The 24,049-nt window shown below is 53.6% G+C and overlaps 9 protein-coding genes across 9 annotated transcripts; 3 read left to right on the forward strand and 6 right to left on the reverse strand.

Annotated features, from left to right (window-relative positions):
• Positions 1–147: 147 nt before the first annotated feature.
• On the reverse strand, positions 148–1,371 carry A1O7_02844 (uncharacterized protein; the record flags this gene model as incomplete). The annotated part of the gene is made up of 1 exon (XM_007756873.1): positions 148–1,371. One exon carries the CDS (start codon positions 1,369–1,371, stop codon positions 148–150), a length of 1,224 nt encoding a protein of 407 aa, XP_007755063.1.
• Positions 1,372–2,097: 726 nt separating this feature from the next.
• A1O7_02845 (uncharacterized protein) lies at positions 2,098–3,174 on the reverse strand (the record flags this gene model as incomplete). Its single annotated transcript, XM_007756874.1, has 1 exon — positions 2,098–3,174. The coding sequence occupies one exon, from the start codon at positions 3,172–3,174 to the stop codon at positions 2,098–2,100; it is 1,077 nt and encodes a 358-aa protein (XP_007755064.1).
• A 1,567-nt stretch (positions 3,175–4,741) lies between these two features.
• On the forward strand, positions 4,742–6,340 carry A1O7_02846 (uncharacterized protein; the record flags this gene model as incomplete). Its single annotated transcript, XM_007756875.1, has 1 exon — positions 4,742–6,340. One exon carries the CDS (start codon positions 4,742–4,744, stop codon positions 6,338–6,340), a length of 1,599 nt encoding a protein of 532 aa, XP_007755065.1.
• A 1,058-nt stretch (positions 6,341–7,398) lies between these two features.
• A1O7_02847 (uncharacterized protein) lies at positions 7,399–8,710 on the reverse strand (the record flags this gene model as incomplete). The annotated part of the gene is made up of 2 exons (XM_007756876.1): positions 7,399–7,940; positions 7,993–8,710. 2 exons carry the CDS (start codon positions 8,708–8,710, stop codon positions 7,399–7,401), a joined length of 1,260 nt encoding a protein of 419 aa, XP_007755066.1.
• Positions 8,711–8,791: 81 nt separating this feature from the next.
• Positions 8,792–9,115, reverse strand: A1O7_02848 (uncharacterized protein; the record flags this gene model as incomplete). The annotated part of the gene is made up of 1 exon (XM_007756877.1): positions 8,792–9,115. The coding sequence occupies one exon, from the start codon at positions 9,113–9,115 to the stop codon at positions 8,792–8,794; it is 324 nt and encodes a 107-aa protein (XP_007755067.1).
• Positions 9,116–9,965: 850 nt separating this feature from the next.
• On the forward strand, positions 9,966–12,107 carry A1O7_02849 (uncharacterized protein; the record flags this gene model as incomplete). The annotated part of the gene is made up of 1 exon (XM_007756878.1): positions 9,966–12,107. One exon carries the CDS (start codon positions 9,966–9,968, stop codon positions 12,105–12,107), a length of 2,142 nt encoding a protein of 713 aa, XP_007755068.1.
• Positions 12,108–14,465: 2,358 nt separating this feature from the next.
• On the reverse strand, positions 14,466–15,487 carry A1O7_02850 (uncharacterized protein; the record flags this gene model as incomplete). The annotated part of the gene is made up of 3 exons (XM_007756879.1): positions 14,466–14,588; positions 14,640–14,917; positions 14,965–15,487. 3 exons carry the CDS (start codon positions 15,485–15,487, stop codon positions 14,466–14,468), a joined length of 924 nt encoding a protein of 307 aa, XP_007755069.1.
• A 1,325-nt stretch (positions 15,488–16,812) lies between these two features.
• A1O7_02851 (uncharacterized protein) lies at positions 16,813–18,684 on the forward strand (the record flags this gene model as incomplete). The annotated part of the gene is made up of 1 exon (XM_007756880.1): positions 16,813–18,684. The coding sequence occupies one exon, from the start codon at positions 16,813–16,815 to the stop codon at positions 18,682–18,684; it is 1,872 nt and encodes a 623-aa protein (XP_007755070.1).
• Positions 18,685–19,989: 1,305 nt separating this feature from the next.
• A1O7_02852 (uncharacterized protein) lies at positions 19,990–23,195 on the reverse strand (the record flags this gene model as incomplete). The annotated part of the gene is made up of 2 exons (XM_007756881.1): positions 19,990–21,152; positions 21,200–23,195. 2 exons carry the CDS (start codon positions 23,193–23,195, stop codon positions 19,990–19,992), a joined length of 3,159 nt encoding a protein of 1,052 aa, XP_007755071.1.
• Between the last annotated feature and the right edge of the window lie 854 nt (positions 23,196–24,049).

Here is a 24,049-nt window from a genome sequence, read left to right on the forward strand (position 1 = left end):
TGCTGAGGGATACCAAGAACGGTTACGAGAGCGATACGTTACTTCTTCGTCGACGAAGCTCTCTTCAACATGACTCGGTGCTGCTGCTCATAGGCAATGGCGCTCATGATGTGCTGTACCTGTCTTCTCAGCCGCTCACACGTCTGTCTAGATCTTCCAAACCTTTACGTGATGCGGGTTCTTTGCCAGCGCATGCGCCACGAGCCTGCTGACAGCGCCCTGCTCTTCCCGCCCGTTCCTCCACTCCTTTGGACCTGCTAGATGTGCAATAAACCCAGGCGGTCCCGAGATCAAGATTTGCCGCTGTTCACGCGACGTCGGCGTGTTCGCGGAGGAGAAGTCCTTGTCATCGAACCGAGAGAGTGCGCGAAAGACGGCGTCTTCGTCGATCCACGTATCCTCCGCATTGACAAAATATTCCACGGTGACCTGGCCGGGATATCTCTGCTTGAGTACATCGAGTTCCCGCACGATTGGGCCCTTTTCTGTCGATGGCGGCGGCGGCGGCGGTTTCGGCTTCGGCGCCGAGAAGAAGCCCGACCACGTCGATTTGGGAGGCAACGACTCTGCTGGCGGCTCGTCGCTGACGCCACCGAGACAGTCCTGCCGCATCCTGTTCGCCCAGAGGATATGCAGCTTGCGGTCTTTGCGCGGTGCCGAAGTGTCTCCTCCAAACAGAGCATGCGCGACCTGTAAAGCGGGCGCAATCCCCGTCCCGCCCGCGAAGAAGACAACTTGTCGCACGTCCTCGCCGATCTCATACTCGAGGTACGGCCCCCTCATCTCGATCTCCGTTTTCAAGGGCAGTCTGTGCAGCCAGCTGGAGACCTCGCCGTGCGGGTCGTGGCGGATGAGGAACCGCAAATCTCCCGCCTCTGTCTCTTTTTCTTGGCCCGGCCCGGTCTTCTCGTCCACATCCACGGGCGGCAAAGGCGTGTACGCCCTCACGATCTGCAGCTGGGGCTGTTTGAACTGCACGTTCCAGATGGCCCGTCTCCATGCTTCCTTGTAGAGCTCGTAATTTTGCGAGTGCTGCTTCGGGTGGAGGTGAAAGTGGAAGATGCTTGCGGTCGAGGAGACGGGCTCCTTGGCCGTTAAGGTGTATGTGACGAAGGAGTCATCCCTGCGGCGCTTCAAGTACTCGTTCAAGAGAAACCCAGAGGCGATTCCGAGGAGGAACCAGCGATTGAGCAGCCAGTCGGTGAGCAGCTTCGAGCTGGGGCTGGATGTTCGTGCATTGGGAAGTTTGCGGGTCCGCTCAGGGAGGGATGAGTTGAAGCGCGGACATGGACGAAGGAGAGACGATTGCGGCTGGCATGGTGCGTTAGGCGAGAAGCACTTTGGCGTCCCTCGCGAACATCGCGCAAACATTGAAAAGGGCGTTGATAGCCAATACTGCGTGAGGTGATCAAGGGCAGGCTCATATTGAGGTTCGTCCGAGAGCGACGACTGCAAACGTTGCGGCTGCGGAGCCGCGCGAGGATGCGGCTCAAACTAGTACTAAATGGGCAGCGGATTCATGCCGCCTGGACTTAAGAAGTTCGCGACCCGCGTTCTTCCCTGCAGCGGGCTAGAAAGAACAGGCTTCTGAACTCCTTTGCATCGTGCTAGACTTACAGCCAGCTCGTATCAGATCAAATTGTCCAAACCTTTTGAATCACTGCCAAGGCCGGCGAAATCTGCAGCATTAACCCCCTGGACGACTGAAGCCCGAATTCAATAATCACCTCCTGGACTCCTGCTGTCAAGCCAGGTCAGCCTTGGAGAATCGGTCGCTTTTATCGTCGATTGCGAGTTGTTCTGTTCGCGGGTCATGTCGGAGGGCTGAAATCGAGCCAACATGGCGGCATGAAAAGTGCACGACCCAAGACTCCTACACATTTTAGGAAGCCATGACCATAACCACTGCCTTGCGAACAACCCATTGTGACGACAAACAGAATGGCAAAGTCTGCGAATTCCGCAATTGTGGTATGGAATGGGATTTCAATACAGCAATACTTATTTTTGAAATCGTACTGCCTACTTCCCCGTCGAAGAGCACGATACAAATACCATGAAGTGAGAAACACAGTCCGAAAATGTCCTTTTTTGAAATCATGATCCAAGCTGAATTGACCGCTGTCTCATCCACTCCCCTGCCGTGAGCGTCTTGCCGCCCTCGGGTTCAAACTTGCCCGCCACTTTCAAATGGGCTGCCAAGTTGGTAAACTCTGGAAGCGGTTCCATCAAAACCGAATCATGTGGTCGGACGAAGTACACGATGCTGTATCGATCCACATTGACCTGCTCGCCCGGCGCTGGAATGACGCGGTGTTTGCCCGATTTGAGAAGCCCGTTCGTGAAGGTGACCATCGCGTCTCCGAGGTTGATGATGGCGTGGCCCGGCACTGGCTTGACGTACTCCCACTCTTTGTTTTTTGCTGGGTCGTGAGACTGGATCTGGAGTCCGCCAAGCCAGTTGAACAACATCGTTATGGACCCGAAGTCGGTGTGCGAGGGTAATCCGATGGCAGACTTGTCGGAGTGATGCGCAAACTTGTGCGTCAGGCGGCAGTGGTCGCCCGAGGGCTCACTGAAGAGATTCTTATTCGCGAACGCTTCAGGCGCAAGGTTGAGCTGCTTCGCCAGCGTGGTCAGGACAAGCATGCAGGTTTCGTGCGCGTTGCGCGTGAACTGTTTGAAGAGGTCTCTGTTGTCTGTGATCGCCGAGGGATAGGTCCGACTTTCAGTGATGCCATGCATATGGTCTTTGGACACATTGAAGAATTCGGTCGTGTCAGGGCGCTTTTCCGGATCGGTCAATTTGACGGTGCCGTTTTCCTTGTATCCGAAGAGGCTGACGCCTTTGACGAGGGCGTAATTGCGCTTCTCTTCTACCGGGCAGTCGAAGGCGCGATAGGCGAGTTCGAGAAGGTCTTCACTTTCTCCCAACAGCGTCTGGCCGTCGTCGGTGTCGGTGAGGTCGAGGTAAAAGAAGCCATGAGTTCTACAAGCCTCTAAGACCTTCTCCGCCTCCGCAGGATCGTTCTGGAGGAGCTTGTTGTGCGAGATGCGGGCGATGGGGGCCAGTGGTAATCCTTCTGGGAAGGCGGGCAGATCACCGTGGGACATGGGCGCGATCATTTTGGCGAGTTGTTTGATGGGAATAGAGAAATTTGTGATGAGGACCATGACGACGGTCAGTACAGGTATTTAACGTGGGGTAGTGCGGGGTCGGCGGAGCCAGTCCCGCTAGACGTCGGGTCTTATTCTGTGGGCCATGCTTACCTAACGGCACCCTTATGGTAGTGACTAGGTAATGCTCTCCCCACATAAGGCTAAGCGGAAGGTATTCTTGAGGTGAGCTAAGGTGAGAAGAATCAGCAACGGGACAATTCTACATCAAATTGCTCTACCCTTACTGTGTATTCGAAGGCGCGCTAGCAAAGTACCCCTGCGTCGACGCACCCAAGGCCTCAATCCCAGGGTCACTTGCGTACGACTCAGGCTCCGCCATCTCCTACATGGATTCGTTAGCCGATTCTTCATTCTTGTAATCAAACCAGGCAGATGCGAGATATCGGGTGGTCCGAGTGAGATTAGTATCACCTCGACACTCGTCTTCACATCACCGTACCACGATACTCGACCTGCGGGATCAAGCAGCTAGGTCACGATCTGAAGCCATTTTTTAATGTCATTCACCGCTCCCGATTTGTCTGTTTATCCTCTGATACACTCATGAGTTGATATCAGCAACCCTTACGATAACATGCGAAGGACCGAGGAGCCCCGGATGCAGAGCATTGGAATGGGGTGGCATTTGGTAGACGCGATGGCGGACACACAGCACGATGGCCACGAGGACCGTGACATAGTCAAAGTAAATCCCGCGAGCTTGGTCAGCAAGAACTACTTACGCCGTGCTGGTCAATATTTGGGGCGGTGGTTGAATGAGTTCTGCGATTTATCTGTGGTCCTTGCTGGTTCGGGACTCCCGGTATCCTGCGCTGACACTGACGCAGTAATTGGATATTGATCGCACATCTGACTGCGTCGCCCGCCCACCAACAACTGCATGGAAGCGCTCACACACTCTTGTGTTAGAGGAAGAATATATCCAGAAGAAGCGCGACAGCTAGCAGGGGAAAATGAAGCCGACGGTTCCGCATCATGTACTCCGTCGACAGTGGAGAAGGTATGCCGAAGGGACCCCGCTTCCACGCTTGGAACAGGTAAGCTTCGCTAAGGCTTGCGTCGGCTCGCAAGTCTAACTCATACTGCTCTCAGGCTCCCGATGTCTCTGCATGGCAGGCACCCAGCAGGTTAGTTAGTGTTAATTATGGCACTAGACTTGGCTGTGTTGCGAAAGCTCTAGCGTCGGGCACCTGAGCATCTTCAGGATGCGCGGCGGTCGGCGGCGGCTTCCAGGGGATGAAGAGCGGTCGGTGAGACGACGCCGTTGCCACCGCCAGTACGGAGTACCTGGCTGCAAATGATCAGATCGAGCTCGTGTCACCAATCGCTGAACCCATGGCGATCTGTGGGGAGGAAGGACCATGCCGAGCTGACGTTTCTGCTGGTTCCTGCATACTACGTAATGTCCTACGCAGGCGGCCGCAAGCTCAATAAGAGCAGCCTCGGGGACCTTTCTCTGCTTCACCTGCCAACGTAACCAAGGACTATCTGTACCGCTCAAGCAGCTTTTACGAGACAAAGTACTGTGATCCAGGCTCCACGGACATTCACGACAGGCACCATGTCCATTCCTCTTCGACAAATACTCGCACTCGCATTATGCACAGTCCTATTGATCAATATCAGTGTCGCACAACAACCCAGCTCGCCGCCTTGGCCGACGCTCTCCTTCAAGTCGGCCCCGACCATCTCGCCCTTGTCCCTTGAAATCAACAAGACTGGAGAGACGGCCCCCGGCTACCTCTTCTTGAATCCCAACGGCTTCGCACATATCAATTCCACTGCGCCCGTCATTTTCACCGACGACAACGAGCTCGTGTGGTTCGGACCCCGTGGTCCGGCTTTCAATTTCGGCCCGTACGAATATCGAGGCAACACTGTCCTAGCGTATTGGAACGGCACGGTCTTTCCAGAGCCGATTGGCCGCGGCTACGGGTCAATCGTTCTCCTTGATTCCTCCTACGAGATTACCGCCACAGTCAGTCTTCCGGGACTCTTCTTGACGCTCGACGCCTCTCAAACCTTCCCAAGTAACGTCGACCTTCACGAAATCAATATCACGCCGCAAGATACCATCCTGGTCACGGCAAATAATGTCACACAGCATGACTTGTCTTCTGTTGGCGGGCCGTACCCCGGTTGGACAGTTGATTCCATCATCTACGAAATCGACATTGCCAGCAACGAGGTCATCTTCGAATGGCATGCGCTTGATCACTTGGACAAGCTTCCACTCTCTGCATCTCAGCTGCCACTGGGCGATGAGGGATACAATGGTACAACTCAAGCGACGGCTTGGAACTATTTCCACATCAACGCCGTCAGCCAATTAAACGGCCGGGAAGGGTACATCATCAGCTCGCGCTACCTTTGCTCCGAGATTGCCATAGAAAAGAGTTCCGGCGACGTCCTCTGGGTCCTCTCGGGCATTGATGGCGGCGACTTCCAGCTATCCCCGAACGCAACATTCTGCTACCAACATGACGTCCGACAAAGACTTGGGCCCCGCCAAGGACGCACCAACGACAACGAGATCGTCATCTCCCTCTTCGACAATGCAAACTCTCCCTTGACGCTGCCCAACCCTACGGTGCCCAGCTCGGGCCTCATCCTCAGCCTAGATACCGAAGCAAAGACCGCGGTTGCCGTGGCTCGATATGAGAACCCCAACCTGCCAATCTACGCGATAGCACAAGGCAACATGCAATATCTGCCCGGCGGCCACATAATGGTCGGCTACGGCTTCGCACCCATCATGCAGGAATTCAACGAGCAAGGTGACTCCGTCATGACAGCACAGTTTGGGCCCATAGCCAACGGCATGGGCACCCCACCAGGCGGCGTCCTCGGGTACCGCGACTTCCGCGGCCCTTGGACCGGGTGTCCCCAAACGCCCCCAGACGTCTACGCGGAGCGAGAAGGGAATGGTGTCAGAGTGTACATGTCGTGGAACGGCAACACGGAGTACAAGTCGTGGACGGTCTTCGGTGGCGTGTCGCCCTCGAGCCTCCAAGCCATGGGTCCAGTCGAGAGGACGGGCTTCGAGACGAACTTCCTCTTCCCTCAGAATGTATCGTATGTTCAGGTGCAGGCCCAGGACACTGGTGCGTGCAACTATACGAGGGCCCAGACTTTGTCTACAGTCGTCACTGTGTCATAGATAGATTCTGGTAGGCAACCTCAATGCGAACATCGTAGCACGGATCAAGAATCATCCAATGAAGTCCACCGAGTCTAGGCTCCATAGATTCATGTAGCCAGGAGGACAGACTTCGTTCATAACTCATGATTAGCCCATGATAACGACGGAATTTGGCCTCAAGGGTCCTCCAGCGATCTAAGCGACGGTGGACTAAGTGACTACGTTGTGGCAAAGCTCAACCTCAACCTCAGCTCTTTCACAATGGTCATTCAGGAGAATAGATGTTACCGGGGAGGGGCTGAAGAAGGGGTAGTAAGTACTGGGCGAGTATGTCGCTTTATTCTGCAGGCAAGGTTCTCCACCCTCTGTGTGATGGCATTGGATTGGCATCTTGTATTTTCCACGAAGAAGAGAGAAAGAGAGATGAAACCAAAGTGAGAGCAAGGAAGAGTGACTGGGAAGGTCATCCGAACGGTTGGCCAGACAGTGCCAAGGGCTGTAATGGGCCATAACCCCTTAATGTACGATACCGTATTGTTAACATAGGCCTCCGTAACTATATAGCTGGGTCTCTGCCCAGACCTCTCTGGAATTCATCGTGTCCTCCAATTGAGTCACAAAGAGTGACCCCCCCTCCCACGTAACTGCCTACCAATGCAGCTGCAGGTGCAACACTGGAAGTAGTTCGATACAAGAACGGCTCACCGGGAGAGCTTCTGATTCAGACTATTCGTGATAAGTTAAAGGTAACGTATACATTCTACGCCTGGATGACGCTTCACGCCTGCGCGGTCAAGCCGCGCAGCTTCTGAAGCGACTCAGGGCAGGGTAGGATGTGTGCGACGACGCCGAGACCAGAACGCTGATCTTGAGTGACGGAAAAGGCGTCCGTAGCCGGCGATACGACACCACATTGCGTTCTCACGATAAGAATTTGCTCCGATTAACCGGCACTACTAGCTATCAAGAATATGCTCGATATCATACTGAATCACTCAACGCCACGAGACACATGAGATTTCCCACCTGAAGATTCTTTTCTTCAACATGCACCGGCATTACGCGTGTCCCCCTGACTAGACCACAATCCCATTGACGATCTTTTTCGACATCTCCATATCGCTGAGTAATCTTTTCGAAACGGATCGAAATAGGACCGGGAGGAGGCAGAGAATGACCGGTCTGGCGCGTTTGTTCCCTTCGCTGTCCACTTCTTCCACCATCTGATCCGCGATGTATTCATCTCCGAGGCCAGGAAAGCTGAAATCATATATCTCAAACATCGTCTGATCTCTCTCGGCGCGCCATTGCAGAGCCGTCTCAAAAATATTGCGTAGATCCTCCCTGAAGTTGATGCGATGCACTGACTCTTCGAGAAGCGCAAAGTCACGGATGGGCATGTCGGGACGGATTGGGTCGGTCCTCGGACAAGCCTTGACGTTGCGAATAGCTTGCAAGCCAAATGGAGTATTTTGACGAGGCATTAGTAGGTCAACAAATCCTTGGAACGTGGTCGCCGTGTCTTTTGCCTGTGATGGTATCTGCGGTCTGATCTCTTTCTCGATGTAGGCCTCAAGAAACTTCTGTCGCAGTCTTGCTTCGACAATGGGCTCGACGGCTAGCAAGGTTAACACAAGTACGATATGACGTGAGGATGCTAGAGGACTCACAACTTGCAAGCACCTGCTGGATCACCCCTCCGCCGTAGCTCTTGTAGACCTTGGCCTCTTCCACTTGGGAATGGAGACACCAGTCGGTTACTGCAGACATGAGCAGTGACCGAAGGAAGAGGGAATAAGTGATGGCTCTGTTGTCTCTAAGGGACTGAAATGTTTCGCGCCGCCATTCAACGTGTGTCATACCGCCACAGAGAATCAGGCTCACCAGATGATTCGGCTTTCGTGGATAGGCAGTTTGGGGCGCGAGTATGATTGGGTGAAGACTGTCAAGGCCCCAGCTTCGAACGTAAGCTTGAACTGTCTGCTCAATTTGCGTGTACATTCTCATCCATTGAGTTTCGAGCATAAACACCTCTGTGGGTTTGTTTACATCCTCCCAAGATTCCCCAATCAAGCGTTTGAATTTCGGAAGCTTGGCAAGCTCAAGATCAGACAGCATGGCATCTTGCCGAGTCCTACGCTCAATTCGGCTCAAAGGCGGTGGAATGCTGGTTGGTGGCTGAGGTGGCGGATGGCCTTGAATGGATTCTGGGCCACTGTTGTTCTCCACGGGGCTCGTGGATGAAGGGATTGTCTGACCTGGCTGCTCGCCACTTCCTGGACGGAGTCGTTTCGGCGTTGAGTGACCGGCTGCGCTTTCAAAGGCACCATTTCCGGCATCCTGCTCTTCGCGGCTTTTGCGTTTATTACTGGTCCGGCCAGCGGCCATTGCGTCTAATCCTGCGGAGGCTTTTCGAGCTCGATACTCTTCAGGTGTGTAGAAGTCACGAAATCTGGTTTCCAAGCGATTTCAGTCCAGTGCCGCGCTACCTTTCGTGTAGATGATGGTCTTGGCGAAAGGTGTCTCTGCATAGAGTGGCGATCGGAAGTTGCTCCACAAGTATCGGAGTCTGAGTTGGACGTGCTGTCTCTTCTCTTCTTCTGTCGGAAAGTCTTGGATGCCCACATGCTGGCGCACGAACTCGTCGCCTGCGACAAAATCGTTCAGTGTTGTCTCTTCGTCGTGGCGTAACGCTCCATCCGCGCCTTTGCTGGCGTCAAGCCAGTTCAACAGCAGGACTTCCGCCTTGAGGGTCCAACTTGGGTTGGTTTTCTTGGCTTTGCGCCTCGCCATCTGAGGTTTGATTGGCGGGGGATGGTTTTGAGAGGCTCTGAGGGAGACGAGAAGGTGACTTGGTTAATAGGCACAAACTGTAGCCCGATTGCTGAGCTAGATTTGTCTAAGAGATAAATGTAGATGGCAAGACGAGCGACGGTAGAGGAATGGTGCAGGAGAGAGTTGGAGGGATCGAGTTGTTTGCTTCTTCATCCGCAAGTGGAAGGGGCCATAGCGTCGCACGTTCCTATTGTGCAACGCAAAGAATGTGATTCATTGAGCGTCAATTCGAATCGATTGTCAGGTATTATTCATCGTTGCATTCATTCTCCCGTCACAACAGCCAGTGCGTGTTATTCTCCAGGATCGATTGACCTCTGTTGCATTGCATAAGCTGGTCAGCGCAATTGAGAAAATGAGAAGCCAACATGTCGTTCGGAATGACAATCCACCTGGAAATTGGGTTCCGCTTACCTCGCGCAAGCCCCGAGGGCTCCTCCACACCACAGGAGAGACTGGTCGAGAGAACAGCCAACACAGCCGTGATGTTTGTCGAAGTTGAGTGAGCTTTGGGTCATCCCGGTGGAGTCCTGGGGCCGCAAACCAAACATTAGCTGCACTTCACTTTCACCATGAAGAGTCACACGGCTGCCGCCTTTACCACTGCTTCACCTTCACAAAGCAGGCTCAAACTGCCCTCTTCCGTTTTGCCGCTTATGCCACTGCCTGTCCCAACTGCGCTTCTGTCAACTCTTCAAGACCCGTAACTTCCACGTGTCCTTCTTGCATCTTTCTCTATCTCGTCAATCCATGGTCCCCCAAGCTCTCAGCACAGTATGCCTACTGCTATCCTTTTGACCTCCAAACCATGGCCTCATCAGGTGGTGACATCGAGATGCTCGATGCTCCGGTACACGAGATGGAAAATCTCGCGATCGGCTACAACGGAGTTCTGAAGCACGTCGGCCTAGACGGCGATGCTCGTCTGGAGTCCGGCGTGGACCTGGGTTCCAAATTCTCAACGATCAATTATGGCCGCGTCCATCCCAACTGGTCTCTGACCGAACGCAAAGCCGCTCTCACACCAGTACAAGATATCAACGGCACATCTCGAATCCCAACTATCGCCATCTTCGTCCAGAAAACCGACACCCCAAACAACCCACCGTGCGAGCTTGTTTTCGGCGCAGAGGCAGAGGAAGATCCCAGACCTGCACACGAGATCCTTGAGCGAATCGAGTTCTTCAAGCTGTGTCTAGTAGCACCAAACACTGAGTTTCCTCGAGACCATTCACTACTTACCATGGTCATGGAACGGCAACTCACAATTCGACGACAGGTGGAAGCGGTCCGCAACAAAATCCCAGAAGGGAAATACTGCGTGCGCGATCCCCTTACCGGCCAACCTACTGCTCATACACTCCAATCTCCCCGTTGTATCATCCGAGAGTTCCTCCGCTTCCTCTTGCGATCCGCTCAGCATCAATATGCCGAAGCCTATGGCCTTCAATCCACCATAGTGCCAAAGATTTTCAACGAAAAGGCCGACGCGATGATCGCCGTTCCTACAGGATCGATCTGGGAGGTCGAGGCCAAGGATGAACTTCGCATGTTGTTACACGAAGCTGGATTTCCGAAAAGCACCTGTATATGGTCGGAGCCCAATGCTTCTGCAATGTACGATCTGTCTGAAACTGCTGAAAAAGAGAGCGCCGGAATTGCTGATATCGCCAACAAGGAGGAGGTGCGAATTGTTTGCGACATGGGAGGCCTGACTACCGACGTCTGTGGACTGTGTGCCGAAGAAGAATACAATACTTCCGCTGTCCAGTTACAGGGGGTGGTTCCTGGAAAAGGCTCGTTCCACGGTTCGCAACGTCAGAATGAACTGTTCAAGGAGTATGTTACCGCGCAGTTCCCACTCGGCCTGCTTCCACTCTCGTGGGGCTTCAACGGCAGTGAGAATGACCTGCTGGAGGCTTTTGAAAGAGGCTTCGAGATAACAAAGCGATCGTTTGACGGGGCCGTTCGGGGTTACGAGGTATGGCCAATCTACAAGTCTGGACAAAAGCCTCTTTTCAAGAGCGCCAAGGGCCGCGGATTGGTCCTAAACGAGGAGCAAATGATCCTCTCGGCGGTTGTTATGAAGATGCTCTTCGACCAGTGGCTAGACCCCATCAAGTGCATGTTGGAAGAATGCATGTCGAGAATTGACAGTCCTTGCACACTTGCTCTGACAGGTGGTGGCAGCCGCCCGCCATACGTGCTGGGCTATCTGAAACAGCAGCTTGAGAGAACGGGTTATGGGGTGCAGGCAAATGAGCGCGTGTCCGTCGGAATGATGGCGTCAGAGATCGATTCTGCTGTCGCGCGAGGGAACTTTGTCTATCTCTCATGTCTGGACATGAATCAGGTGCAACAGGCCAGAGCAGATTTCGCCGTCAAGGGACAGCAACCGTTCGTCACCCAGGATGCGAACCTGAGCGGAGCGCTCCCGTACACAGCCACTGGCGAATTCCGTGTCGAACGGCCCCAATTCCCTTTTGACCATGTTTTGGACGTGACGAGTTGTCCGGAATGGGGTACTCCTGACAACGCGGGAGTCTTCGAAATAAAGATACCCAATCTCGAGAGGGGCGGTTGGGTCCTTGAAGAAGAGGTGCACGCGAACAATGACAGAAGACCTTACGTCGTGATTGCATATCGACTGGAGTTGTTGCTGGAGGAGTTGACGCCGAAGCTAAAACTCGACATCCTCAGTCGGACGGGCAGACCGCTCGGCGACGACATGACGCAGATCATCCCGCTCAAGACTCTCTACAAGCACCTCACGAGTGCAGGGGACTTCAGGAAGAAGACCGAAGAGTCGTTCGATGAGGACGTTGCCTTCGAGTGGCAACCGACCGAGTCGGGACCACCGGTGCAGTACACACCGGGAATCGTGAACCCTGGCGAATGGTATGCTGACCCGAACTTCGGACGACTCGATGAGTTTGAGGACGCTTCATGAACAAAGCGGCTTGTAATTCATGATCTGGGCGTACGGGGAGGCGGATGAAAGGAGAGTTGTCAGGATGCGTATCAAGGAAAGAGCTCGCATGCTCAAACACCCAGACAGCGCACTCCCAGCAACGGGACCCAGGGATATGGATGTCGATGGCACATTACGAATGCTGGGTGATGCCAAATTGATTGTTGGATGCGAGGTCAAGTTGCGGAGCAGTGTGGTCAATTCGCAGCCTGAACTGGGGACTTGATGCTAACGTTTGCTGGTTACTCCAGTTGATGTAAGTAGCTCAGGGGCTAGACCAGCGATGTACTAGTCACGGTGGAGTACTGATACATGCGATGCTCCGTCAGCGCATTCGCCGGAGAGCGCAGCGCAGGAGGGCCATCACGGCCACCAAGACACATCGCCTCCTACATGGAGAAGCATAGCGCTTCCTCTTGCAGAATGCGGTCTGCGTGCAGAGGAGCGGCTCCTTTCTTTCTAGTACGAGACAGAAACACATGCAAAAATGATTCAATCACAGAGTGGCTCGCTCAAGACCGATGGTCACGTATGAGGAGCTGCTCAATGAGCCATAGAGTAATTACGTGGACGCTGGCAAGGGCTTAATTCCGCGTGAAAGGCCTTCCTATCCAGAAGCTCAGTCGAAGTGATTCTCAAACCCTCAATATCGGCCGTTCTTGTTCATGTCATGCCCCTAGCATAGTTCCTGATAGAACCGACAGACCTCAGCTCTGCCTTCCCATGCCCATCATGCTGATCCTGGCCCAGGCTTTTGCGCCACTTCGTCGGTTTCCGTCGGTCGGCCAACCTTGCAGCATATCGCTTGGATCCATCTGTCAGCTGCAGATACAGTCCGTTTTGGATCGGGGGTTCCGGGACGCGCAAGGGTGTCTGTACTGGTTTCTTCGAGTCATGATGGAAGTAGATCCATCCAGACTCGGGTGTAGGCATTACGTTTGTTGGCAGCCATACAAGAATGTTTTCGGAGTTTAGTCTCGTTCTGGGTATCAATTAGGGGGCGGATAAGGAGCGCAGAGTCCGCTCGATCGACAGATACCGGACGAATGTGGGATATTGGAGGACGCTCATAACTTCTGTTTGTGTTTCCTTGGGGATCTGACTGTTGAGACTGTATCTAGAAAAAATCAACGAGCTCTTCTTGGTCTATAATGAGGTGTCTTTATGCCGGTGATACTACTCGATCGCAGCAAACGACTCGGCTTCAGTATCGATAGCTTGGATAACTGATATGGCAAGTCCTGGTGAGGCGCCTTGAGACGGAGGATGAGACGCGTTCCTAGTCCTGAGAAGTCGAAGCTATGAGGTCCCCTTGTAGTGGAACCCACCAAGCACCACGTCCCGCGCTGCAGTCACTCTAGACAACCGCACGACCCATCGTCCGGGGTGAGGGGAAGTCGACTGATGACCAGTGTCGCCGATACGGCGGTTGACAGACAGCCAAGCAGAGCCGAGATTCGGCTAGGCATCCTTTGTCATATGAAGATCGGAGCTACTCGAAGAGGTTAGTATCCGGCACCAGCTCTTTGAGTGAAGCTCCAGTAATCCATGTCGGTGTCGACTCCCTCTGAGCCACACAGAAAGATGGGGCCGTTCGAGATCACTCCAGCTTGGGAGCAGATGCCTTTTCGCAACCCAGTCATCTGCGTAGATGAACGTCTTCATCACATCGTGTAGGGCTCCAGGTCCGTTCTTCAAGTCGGTCCAACTCATGCCATCTTCTTTGACGCCTTCAATGGACTGCTGAGATCGGGCAGCGAGCTCGCCAGCATAACAGAGCTCCCTTCTACCAACCGGGGAGTCCACAAGTAGCTGTCATAAGAACAACTCTCGTCGATAACGCCAAAGGTCCTGTTCGTTCGTCTTTACCAGGTAGGCAAGGAGCTTCTTCGCTAGGCGTCGAGGCACAAAGGCGCTCTTCCACGTGAATGAGGTGCCGATGTAGTTGACAATGGAGACCCGCAACGCGGCAACATTCTGCTATCGGACCAAATTCTTTGCAGGCTTTTTCGTCAAAGACTAGTCGTGGTTCAACACGGGCTTGTAGGCCTGCAATCACCAGGGGATCGGATGGGCCGGGGCTGGTATGGTCTTGAAGGTAAGGAATGATGCGGATGGACAACAGCACATCGAGGGCTGATGACTTCTTGGTGTAACTCGAATCCGAGAGGCGGTGTCGGCAGTGCGATGACAGTAGGAAAGTCTCAAGGGCGCTTGAGAAGCATTTGAAAATCCGGCTGCAGGAATCTCTGCTGGTCACAGACCAATGCAGTACCTAGAAGATGCTGCCTACGTTGACGATTAGCTTGAGGAAGCTCGAATAGGTCATAAGATGCGTTACCAGAAGATGGCACGAAGTACCTCAGTTCGCAGGCGGACGCCGTCCGCGTGGTAGTGTTCCAAGAGCTTGTACAGGCCTTCGGAATGTGCTGTAGACTCGGCAAGGTCCCCGCAATGATACTGAGGCACCGTGAGTCCGTGATATAAAGCCCTTGAGGGACTTATACATACTGCGACGCATGACAGCAGTAGGACGGTGCCAATGGTCAGAGCTCGAATGTTAGGATCATCCTTACGGAGATCTTCTCTGAGGCATTCAATCGCTTTCGTCTTGAGGGCGAGAGACTCATTTGTTCCAATGTATGAGTTGTGGATATGTAGGATGGAGTAAAGGAAGGCGTACAGGAAGGCCGACTTGTATAAGCAGTCTGGGAATAATGGGAGTGCCCATAAGTCACAATTGGCCAGGCCGAATGAGAGTAGAGATTCTGCCTCTATCTGAAAAGCACCTAGAATGGTCAGCTGAGGATCTCCGCGCCTGTAGTTAAAGACTCACAGCTTCTGAGTAGCTGGTTGATCTGATCTTCATCGACATCAGTAGCATCTACTATCCAGGCTGCCTGTGGATGTGTCTCCTCGCTGTGTGGAGAATCGCTGGGGGTTGAATGCTCGCTTGAGCTTGGCGATTGCTGACCTTGCGGGCTGGGTCTGTGACAACTGCATCGTTTTGGCGGCAACTGGTTAGGTAGGCACCGGAACGCTCTTGTGGGGATCCCCGGGCTGTCAGGGGCGAGAGGATAACCCTGTGGCGGGTCGTCTCCCCATGGAAATTCTTGAATTACCGTTTCAAGATGAGCGACATTGGAATGGAAGGATTGTTTCCTCTTGGCACCTTTCGCCTTCCCACTTCCGGAGAAATCGGTTATGGTCAAGGAACGGAAGTTCTCCAATTGCTGAGTGCTCTTCCGGTTCGATCTCTCCAGATTGACCTTCCGCACATGTGATCGTAGCGCACGTACTTGGCCAGAGTCCAAAGCTGTCCCAGGTTGAGTCTCCACAAAATGGATCTGTTGAGACATGTTGACAACGACGGTGCTGTACGGTAACAAGGAGATATTGATTAGGCCGACGGGATGGATATGTAAGAGAAGACCTGGCCTGACTCGTACGATCGTCGATGATCAAGACCGGGAGCCGCCTCTAGAGGTTATTAGCAAATACCTTGTAGTATAAAGCAGCCTCACAACAAACGACTTACCAGGGCGATTTCCTCCAATCTCGTATTTGGGAACGCATGTGAACAACCCCATAGACATGACTAACAAGCCCTAGCGAAAGGTGACCCAGATACTTGGGCTTTGGTTATGATGGATCCTCCATAGCCGCTTATGGCATCTTGCCGATGAGTAGCTGCCGGTCGTGTGGCATTCGGCCTTCACAACGATTCTTGAACGGGTGGCACTGCCAGTATGCTACCCGTATTCGAGGATTAGTCAGGGTACACAAGTGACAGAATGCGTCAGTTCTTTTGTAGAGCCATGCAGCCAAGCGGAGGGCATTGACAGCCGGCAGGGGTATCGGATTGAAGTCCTGGAGGCGCCATAAGAAGTCTCGAATCTCCAAATCCAAGTCTACGCTTTCTCTCTCATGTACGATTCCTAAGACTTCCATGCATTTTGCTAGTGGCATGTGCGGTGAAATTGCTTGTTCGCGTACTTGGAAGCTTCTGGCGTATCCCTACCCGCGGCGGACAGACGAGCTCAAGGAAACTGAAAATACTTAACCATCGCCACGCTCTGGTGGTTCAATCAGTGAGGCCGACCGAGGGCCATACCGCTGTGTGAACGTCGTAACGGAGCACCGCACCCCAGCAGCAGGGAGAGGGACGCGGCCTCGTTTCCACGGAGAGTGTTCAGCGTAAGGCATCCAATGCTCAAGAAGTTACGGGCATCAGCACGATGGCTGGCGGTTTCCGAAACGGTCAGGGTCATCGGCACGACATTTAGTAAAGCGCGTGTCCTCTTACAGTAGCTGCATTAGACCGGTTGGAGGTACGGAAGAGGAGGTCGGCGGAGATCGTGGGTGCTGCGATAACTAATTTTTGCGTCAAACACGAGGAAATTAGGGTGTAAAGCAGCATGGCCGCCTAACTAATCAGGGCTGCTTAGCGGCTTGGCGCATCACTCGAGTCTGGCGTCTCCTCGCCGTGCGGTCTCGCTACCGCTTTCCATTCCGAGACAATTCGATTCCAACACCCCTACCAGCAGACGTCCGATTCACACGTCGCGCTCGCGTCGGATTCCAGAATTCTCGCAGGACCATGTCGGCGACACGGTGATGAAGCCCGAGCACTATCAACGTCGCTCAACTTCGCCGAGCTCGTCTCGAGTCTCGACGAACAGCCATGGCTCCTCCCGCATCTGGCTTCTCCGAAATCCAAAGACCACAGCCAGGCAGAGATTCCCTCGAGCTGGCATCCCTCGCAGACTCTGAGCAAGACGACTTGCCTAGCCCTGGACCGTCCTCACCATCGGGCATCTCTTCCTCCCGACGCCTGTCCCTCGAGAACCAGGATCCCCTCGACAGTGCGAACCCAGCTTCGGAGCGGAGGGGGCTGCATGGACGATCCTACTCTGTCTCCTCGGCCTTCGACTTCACCCCTGCACTGTTTCCACTGTCGTCCACTGCAGGAGGAGGCTACACTGCACTAGGCAATCCCTCGGCAGTGTCCCTTTCTCTTGAGCGACGGGGCAATCTTCAGAACCTGGAAAAGAACAAAACCTTGACATACCTGAATGGTCTATCGCTGGTGGTCGGCTTGATAATCGGGTCCGGAATCTTCTCGTCGCCGGCGCAGGTCAATTCACATGTCGGGTCCCCGGGTGCGGCTTTGGTGGTATGGGCGATCTCGGGCATGCTTGCCTGGACCGGCGCAGCCTCATATGCAGAACTTGGAGGCGCAATACCACTGAACGGGGGCGCGCAAGTCTACCTTGCCAAGATCTTTGGTGAAGTCGTTGGATTTCTCTTCACCTGGAGCGCCATCCTAGTATTGAAACCCGGTGGTGCAGCCATTATCGCCATCATTTTTGGCGAATACATTGTCCGTGCAGCAATTGGTGCCGAAGTCGAAGATGTCAACCCATGGATCAACAAGATCCCCGCATTGGTCGCCGTCATGCTGGTCACCGTGTTCAACTGTGTCTCGACCCGCTTTGCGGCGCGCCTGGGCGATCTCTTCATGTTCTTCAAGTTCGTTGCCCTCATTGCGGTCACGGTCGTCGGCATCATCGTGGCCGCCACGGGGTTTTCCTTCAACGGTCCCGCGAATAGGGATTGGCGCAAACAGAACTGGTTCGCGGACACGTCGACCGACGTATCCAGCTGGGCCGTCGCATTGTATGCAGGTCTGTGGGCGTTCGACGGATGGGACAATACGAACTACGTGACGGGAGAATTCAAGAACCCCAGTCGGGATTTACCACGTGTCATCCACACCGCCATGCCTGCTGTGATCGTATGCTATATCCTTGCCAACGTGGCATACATTTTCGTCCTGCCGCTGGAAACGATCAACAAGTCCAACACCGTCGCCGTGCAGTTTGGAAGCAAGGTCTTCGGCCCTATAGGAGCACTCATTCTCGCCCTGATCGTTGGTGCCTCATGCTTTGGCGCACTCAATGCCACGACCTTCACCTCCGGCCGCCTCGTCTACGTTGCTGGGCGAGAAGGATACATCCCCGCCCTGTTTGGCAGAATCGGGTTTGGAGGCCAACCGGGGCCAGAGCCGGCTACGCCACTCCACAAGTCACGGAAACGATCTTGGCTATCGAAATCACTGGCAAGGGTATTCGGCGACGAGTCCATCGGCATGGGCTATACGCCTGTCAACGCCATGTTGTTGAACATGCTCCTCACCATGATTTACGTTGTGCTCGGCGAGTTCGGGACCCTGATCACATTCTACGGCGTGGCGGGGTATTCGTTCTACTTTTTGACCGTCCTTGGCCTGATTGTCCTGCGCATCCGCGAACCACACCTGGAGCGGCCGTACCGGACGTACATCACCACACCCATCATCTTCTGCTGCGTTTCTTTGTTTCTCGTCAGTCGAGCCGTGGTCAACCAGCCGGTGCAGACGGTCATTGTAATTGCGTTCGTGGTGTCTGGAGTGCCAGTATACTACTGGCGGGTCGCTAAGAAGGATGAGCTCAGCATACCAAGGGGTCAGAGGGGGAGGGCAGGACGCTTCTGGCGGAGATGGGGTCGGTCGTAGGCAGCACACGACATGGCCGTATCGTTGATATTTGTGTTTGTAAATATGTGTTTGGATATACACAGGCGGTTGGGACCCCCTCAGTATCGCGTACCTCTGGGGCCAGGATTACCGCGTCCCATGTTCAATTGGATAGCAAGAGCAGCGACTTGAAAGACACAAAACAAGGCAACGCGCCTCGAAGCCCATCCTGCCGTCTTAATCAGCACTTCAATGCCCAGCATCGGGTACTACCTACCTATGTACGGAGTAAGTATTCCACGTAAATTGTTAGGCTGGGCTATGGCTAGGCCAGGCTAAACCCATCCGGGGCACACGAACCCTTGTCTGACGAGAAAGCTTGACTTTACGGGTCCCCACCCTTATGCATGTGCGCCCGTCTCTGCATATGTGTGCGAGCATGCATGCCATGCCGACCGATCCAATCGAATACTAATTAGGTACTCCGTAGGATATGAGACTTCCCTTCCCTCCCTTCACTTGACCTCCTTAGAAAAGCGCCACTGGCCGCGCTGGTCATACAGCATTCCCTTCCTCTGACCTCGCTTTCCTTTCACGAACGCCGAGTGCATCCACGCTCTCTCTTTGCGTGGTTTTTACTGGTCGGCTGTACCGATGCGATCTCGTGCTCGATGAGTAACCCTCATCCTCCCAAGAATGACACATTAAAAATTTACTGTACATGTACAGTGGAAGCGAGGTTCAAAGCAAAGGACCGGGGACCAAAATTCCTGGACCGACTCGGGGGCAGGGTAATGAAACTTGCGGTGGCCAGGCAGGATTTGTTGCAAGCGCACAAATACATGTAGTGCACCATGATCCATGGTAGTGGTGGGACGAGAAGGTCTCTCACCGTGTCTAACACGTCTGCTTCGCATGCGTGTCCACCTGCTCTGGCACTGGAAGAGTTGGATAGAGTACTTACCCGCACAGTGGGACATACAGTGCTGGTACAGCGTATGCGTATATTCACACGCACATCCGTGGGTCCTCACTAGTAAAGATGGAAGTCGCCGAAAGTATAGGAAACGACAGCCTGTCAGCTCCATCGAGAGTAAGTCATGACACGGTGCCTGAACAGGTCACTTGCTGGGTTGTCCCTATTCTCTGCACCTGTGCCACCGATATTTCCCTTGTCATCAACTGGAGAGTACTCCGTACATAGCTCTAGATTCTGACTTCGACCTCCACCCCGTCGTATCCTCATCCTTGTTCTGCGCTCCATCCCCGGCGGCATCTCCATGTGTATTATACCTTCGGCGACTGTGCAATATGGCCATTTTCGCAGCTTTCGCCGGACTCCCCTCATGTTCCGGCTGCTTCGGTGCCACCTAGGCTCTTCCGTTCGAAAGATCGTATTCTTCTTCTGCGCCGTCCCCGTATCAAGCCATCCATAGTACGAATTGTTCCCTTATTTGGCAAAGTCAATGTCCTGCCCTTCCCGGGGTCGTTGATGGTGCTCCGAATCGCTTCCCTGGCTTGGTTCGAGGATTCTGCTGTTCTCGGCAACCAAGGGTCCCCCTCATGGGCCGTGGTTCCCTTGTTCGACTTCTTTCCCCCGGGATGTTTTCGGAGCAGCCATGTTCCGGCGCGCAGAGAATCCGGGGTTGCTGAGGCGGATAGGTCTTCGGCTTTTTGGTCACCCACTTGCATTCGAGCTCGAACGAACTGTCGCTTTATCCTAGTCTGGAGCCTTCTGCGCTCTACCCTGTTCAATCTATCAGTGGCGAGCCTTCTGATCTGTACGCTATCAGAACCAAGCGCCCGACTGCCCAGGGGTTGAATCTCCAAGGATGTCGAAGTAGATTGATCGGCAAAATGTGAGTTTGGCTTCTTCAGGCCTGAGCTCGCGGTGGGCGTTCTTTTTTTCCTGGCAGGCGGAGGATTCTTCGACTTCCATGCAACCTGTGCCACTGGAGCAGTCATGGGTTCCGCCTTTTGGCTTGCCGTGGTAGGAGCCATGGAAGTTCTTGCTCTTAGAGGAATATCCGGAGTATACTGAACTTTCCGGATCGGCATGTCTTCATGGTAAATCTTGCGATGACGCTCAAGTAGACCGGCGTCCTGAGTGCGCAGTGGCAGCTTAGCGGCATCGACAATGGCAAGGATATTCGATGCGACCTGGGACATCCCTAAAATCTCTTCAACGGTCTCGAGGCGTTCGTTGAAGGTCGTAAAGAGAAAGTAGGCCATCAACCGCTTCTTCAGTTGAAGTCGTGAAGATAGATTAGTTGCTGGAGAATCCAACTGAGCCCGGAAGGCGGTTCTAGAAACGAGAAATCGCGCCATGCATTTCAGGTACTTCATCCGCGAACTACGAAGTTCCGAATATCGCTCAGGTTTTCCGGCTTGCCCGTAGACTTCGACGGGGCCGAGCAATGGATGGGCCGCAGGCGCTGAAGTGAAGGAGCCACCTGTCGTGGACGCTAGATAGATTTGTAGTATAGCGTAGGCTCGTGAGGCGATATCTAATATGAATGTCAGCCAAGGATAAAGCAGAGGGAGCGTAACCTACGGGTCAAGAACGGCAGTGGATCGACCGCACGAGTGCGGCCAACAGATTTGAAGCTGATGATATCGTTGACCGCCTGGTCTAGATCCAAAGGCGGCAGAGAAAATCCCAGCGATCGTGCAGCCATTGACGAGACTCTTCGACTTCGACCGTTGTTGGGAGATAGATGCTTCAGGGGAATATCATGGTGTTCCGAAGTATGGAGCTCGACGAGACCTTCCACCTCGATACCTGGACCATCTGCCAAAAGTCGTTGTTGCGACTCGACGTCCACACCTACTTTGAGGATTGAGGGGTTTTTCATGACGTCTTCGAATGTTTCAGCCTGAAGAATCGAGAAGTAACTGATTGCAGCGAATTGTATGACTGCAACCTCGTGTTCGCTTGCGAGTGTCAAAAATTGGACCCCAGGGTAACACTTCGTGCCAGGGGTCTGGACGATATCGAAGGCCAAGTGTTTGCAGCGCTCAGGACTGCTGAAGCGGTGTAAGACGCTGGTGAGGCCAGAGAATGTCGTAACATAGAGGATGGGGACTGCAGGGCCGAGCGGATAAAGGGGCGTTGGGGTCGCCCATGGAGCTGTACGACCAGCGTCGACTTGAGCAGATGGTACAAGCAAGCGAGTGATGGGGGAAGCCGGGGACCCCGTGTGTGCTTGATCCATTGAGGCATGATAGTCATTCGACCAGCAACGGTCGAGGGAAGAGGCTTTAGAGATCCCTGCCCAGAGCCATGTGAAATCTCTCTGGAGTAGGATATCTCTTTGGAGTTTCAGATGCCTGGCTGAAAGGCTGTGCAGTTTTCCGGGTGAACGGTCGCGACCAGCGAAATCTATGTAGTTCTTCAACACCGGAGAGTATGCGTTGTAAGTGGCGAGAGGCTGGTATGTTGAAAACAGTTCCCTTTGCAGGACTGAGGCTGAGATCTGTGAGAGTTCGTGCCGAATATCGCGAACGATGACCCTACTCAGCCAGTGCACTTTCCCGACATGGTGGAGAATGGGTTCATCGACGAGAATCTTCGCCAGCCTACGCGAGGATGGACGATGGAGCAGTTTGGCACCCTTTCTGAATTGAATGTAGTTGTCCCTGATACGTGTGGCCGTCAGGCTGGCAGCGTCTGCAAGGTATTCTAGCGGGAGTGTGAATTTGTGGTAGCTGTGGAGTTCTGGCACCCAAAACAATTGAAGTCGTGTTCTTCTCAGCTGGCGCAACTCATGCAGATGCACGCCTATCATCGTGGCGGTGTCAACCATATCATCTTGGAGAGTCATAATCCCAAACAATGAGAATCTAACACGAGAAGGCAAGGATGGACGAGGCTTTCCCTCTCTCACGGAGAGGGACCGTCGTCTACCTCGTCGGCTCTCGTCAAGGCGCGGCTGGATCCAGGCAAGATTGGGATCGGCAAAGGCGTCCACGAGGGAGTGCCACGCCGCATTGGCAACCTCCCTGGTACGAGGATTTAGACCACTCTTCTTATAGGAGTCTTCCAAACAGCGCTCGAGTTCCTTTCCCCTTTCCACCAGTGAGCGAAGCCGAAGGTAACGGTCGATGCTTGTCTTGTCGTCCCAGCCGAAGCTTTCGATGAGATTCGCGATTTGTTCGGCTTTGCGCAGCTTTCGCGTCCACGCTTGTCGTCTTGTGGCCTCTTCTTCTCGGCTTCGTTTGAGTTCAGCCTCTTCCTGTTCCAAAAACGCTTCGACATGGTCGGCGATCTTTTCAGCCTCATGCAGCTTTTGCATCCAAGCCTGTCGCATCCGTTCGATTTCTTCCTTCTCTTGTCTCACCACCTCTTCTTCAGCGTTTCGACGTGCTTGAATCGGACTGTTTGGCAAGGAGAGATTCGGGCTAGCGACCTTGGTAACTCTGAGTTTCTTTGCTGAGGGAAGACCAGGCACAGCAACAGGAGGCCGTGGATATTTTGGTCGTTTTGCAAGACTGGACTCGGGAGGGAGAAACGAAGTCGAGGGCGAGGCAGACGCGGGCTTTTTCGGCATATTCTGAGCAGGTACAGACTTCTTCTCAGCATTTCTCAGCATCGATGTCGAGGTGGTGTGAAAAGCCCGGCGCCTAATACCCGAGTCGAGTGGTGCGATCCTAATGGCAGCCACCGTGCTCCCTGTACAGGGGCCAGGATGAGCATAGTTGGCGACAACATGGTGACCAGAGCGTGGCTGGGCTTGGACTCGGGAGCAGCAAGCATCTCCCGTGGCTCGATTTCGTTCCAGTCGCAAGGCGTGACTGAGGGAAACATCGCGTTGACAACAAGTCGTGCGAAAGGTCAAGGGAGGCGAGACCAAGCTGGGCGCAGCCGAGCCATGGAGGAGCCGGTTGTAGCCATTGGACATGGAAGTTGGAAGCCGTAATACAGTGCGCCGTGGGGTTGCGATCAGTTTTCTTTAGGATATCCCAAATTGTGAGTCGGGTTGAAGGACATTGAGGATTGAGTGCTGCGTCAGTATTTGCGTGATACGTGTAAGTGCTTCGCCGTTGCCACTGTCGTGAATTTCAAACTTTCTCATTTGTTTGTCACTTGTTTGTCATTTGGCTCTGTCTTAGTTCTGAACCATCTGGAAGACCAACTGCTGCCAAACAGCTACAGGGAAATCTGACAGATTCTGTGGTAAAAAACTCTTTTCATTGTTCAACTTAGGGTCTCAATAACCACAGAAATGAGGACAAGATGCATATTGGTACATTGCTTTCCGTGAGCCGAATCTGCCATGGCGATCCAGCAGAAATTGCATGACAATCAATCAATCACAAAGACCATCACCCAGTACACGCCTGTTTTGCAGGAGACATGTGTCCTGGCTCAACATGTTGCAAGAATCGAAACCCGACCTCCACA

Source organism: Cladophialophora yegresii (assembly GCF_000585515.1).
Source record: "Cladophialophora yegresii CBS 114405 chromosome Unknown aczIN-supercont1.2, whole genome shotgun sequence".
Lineage (NCBI taxonomy): Eukaryota > Fungi > Ascomycota > Eurotiomycetes > Chaetothyriales > Herpotrichiellaceae > Cladophialophora > Cladophialophora yegresii.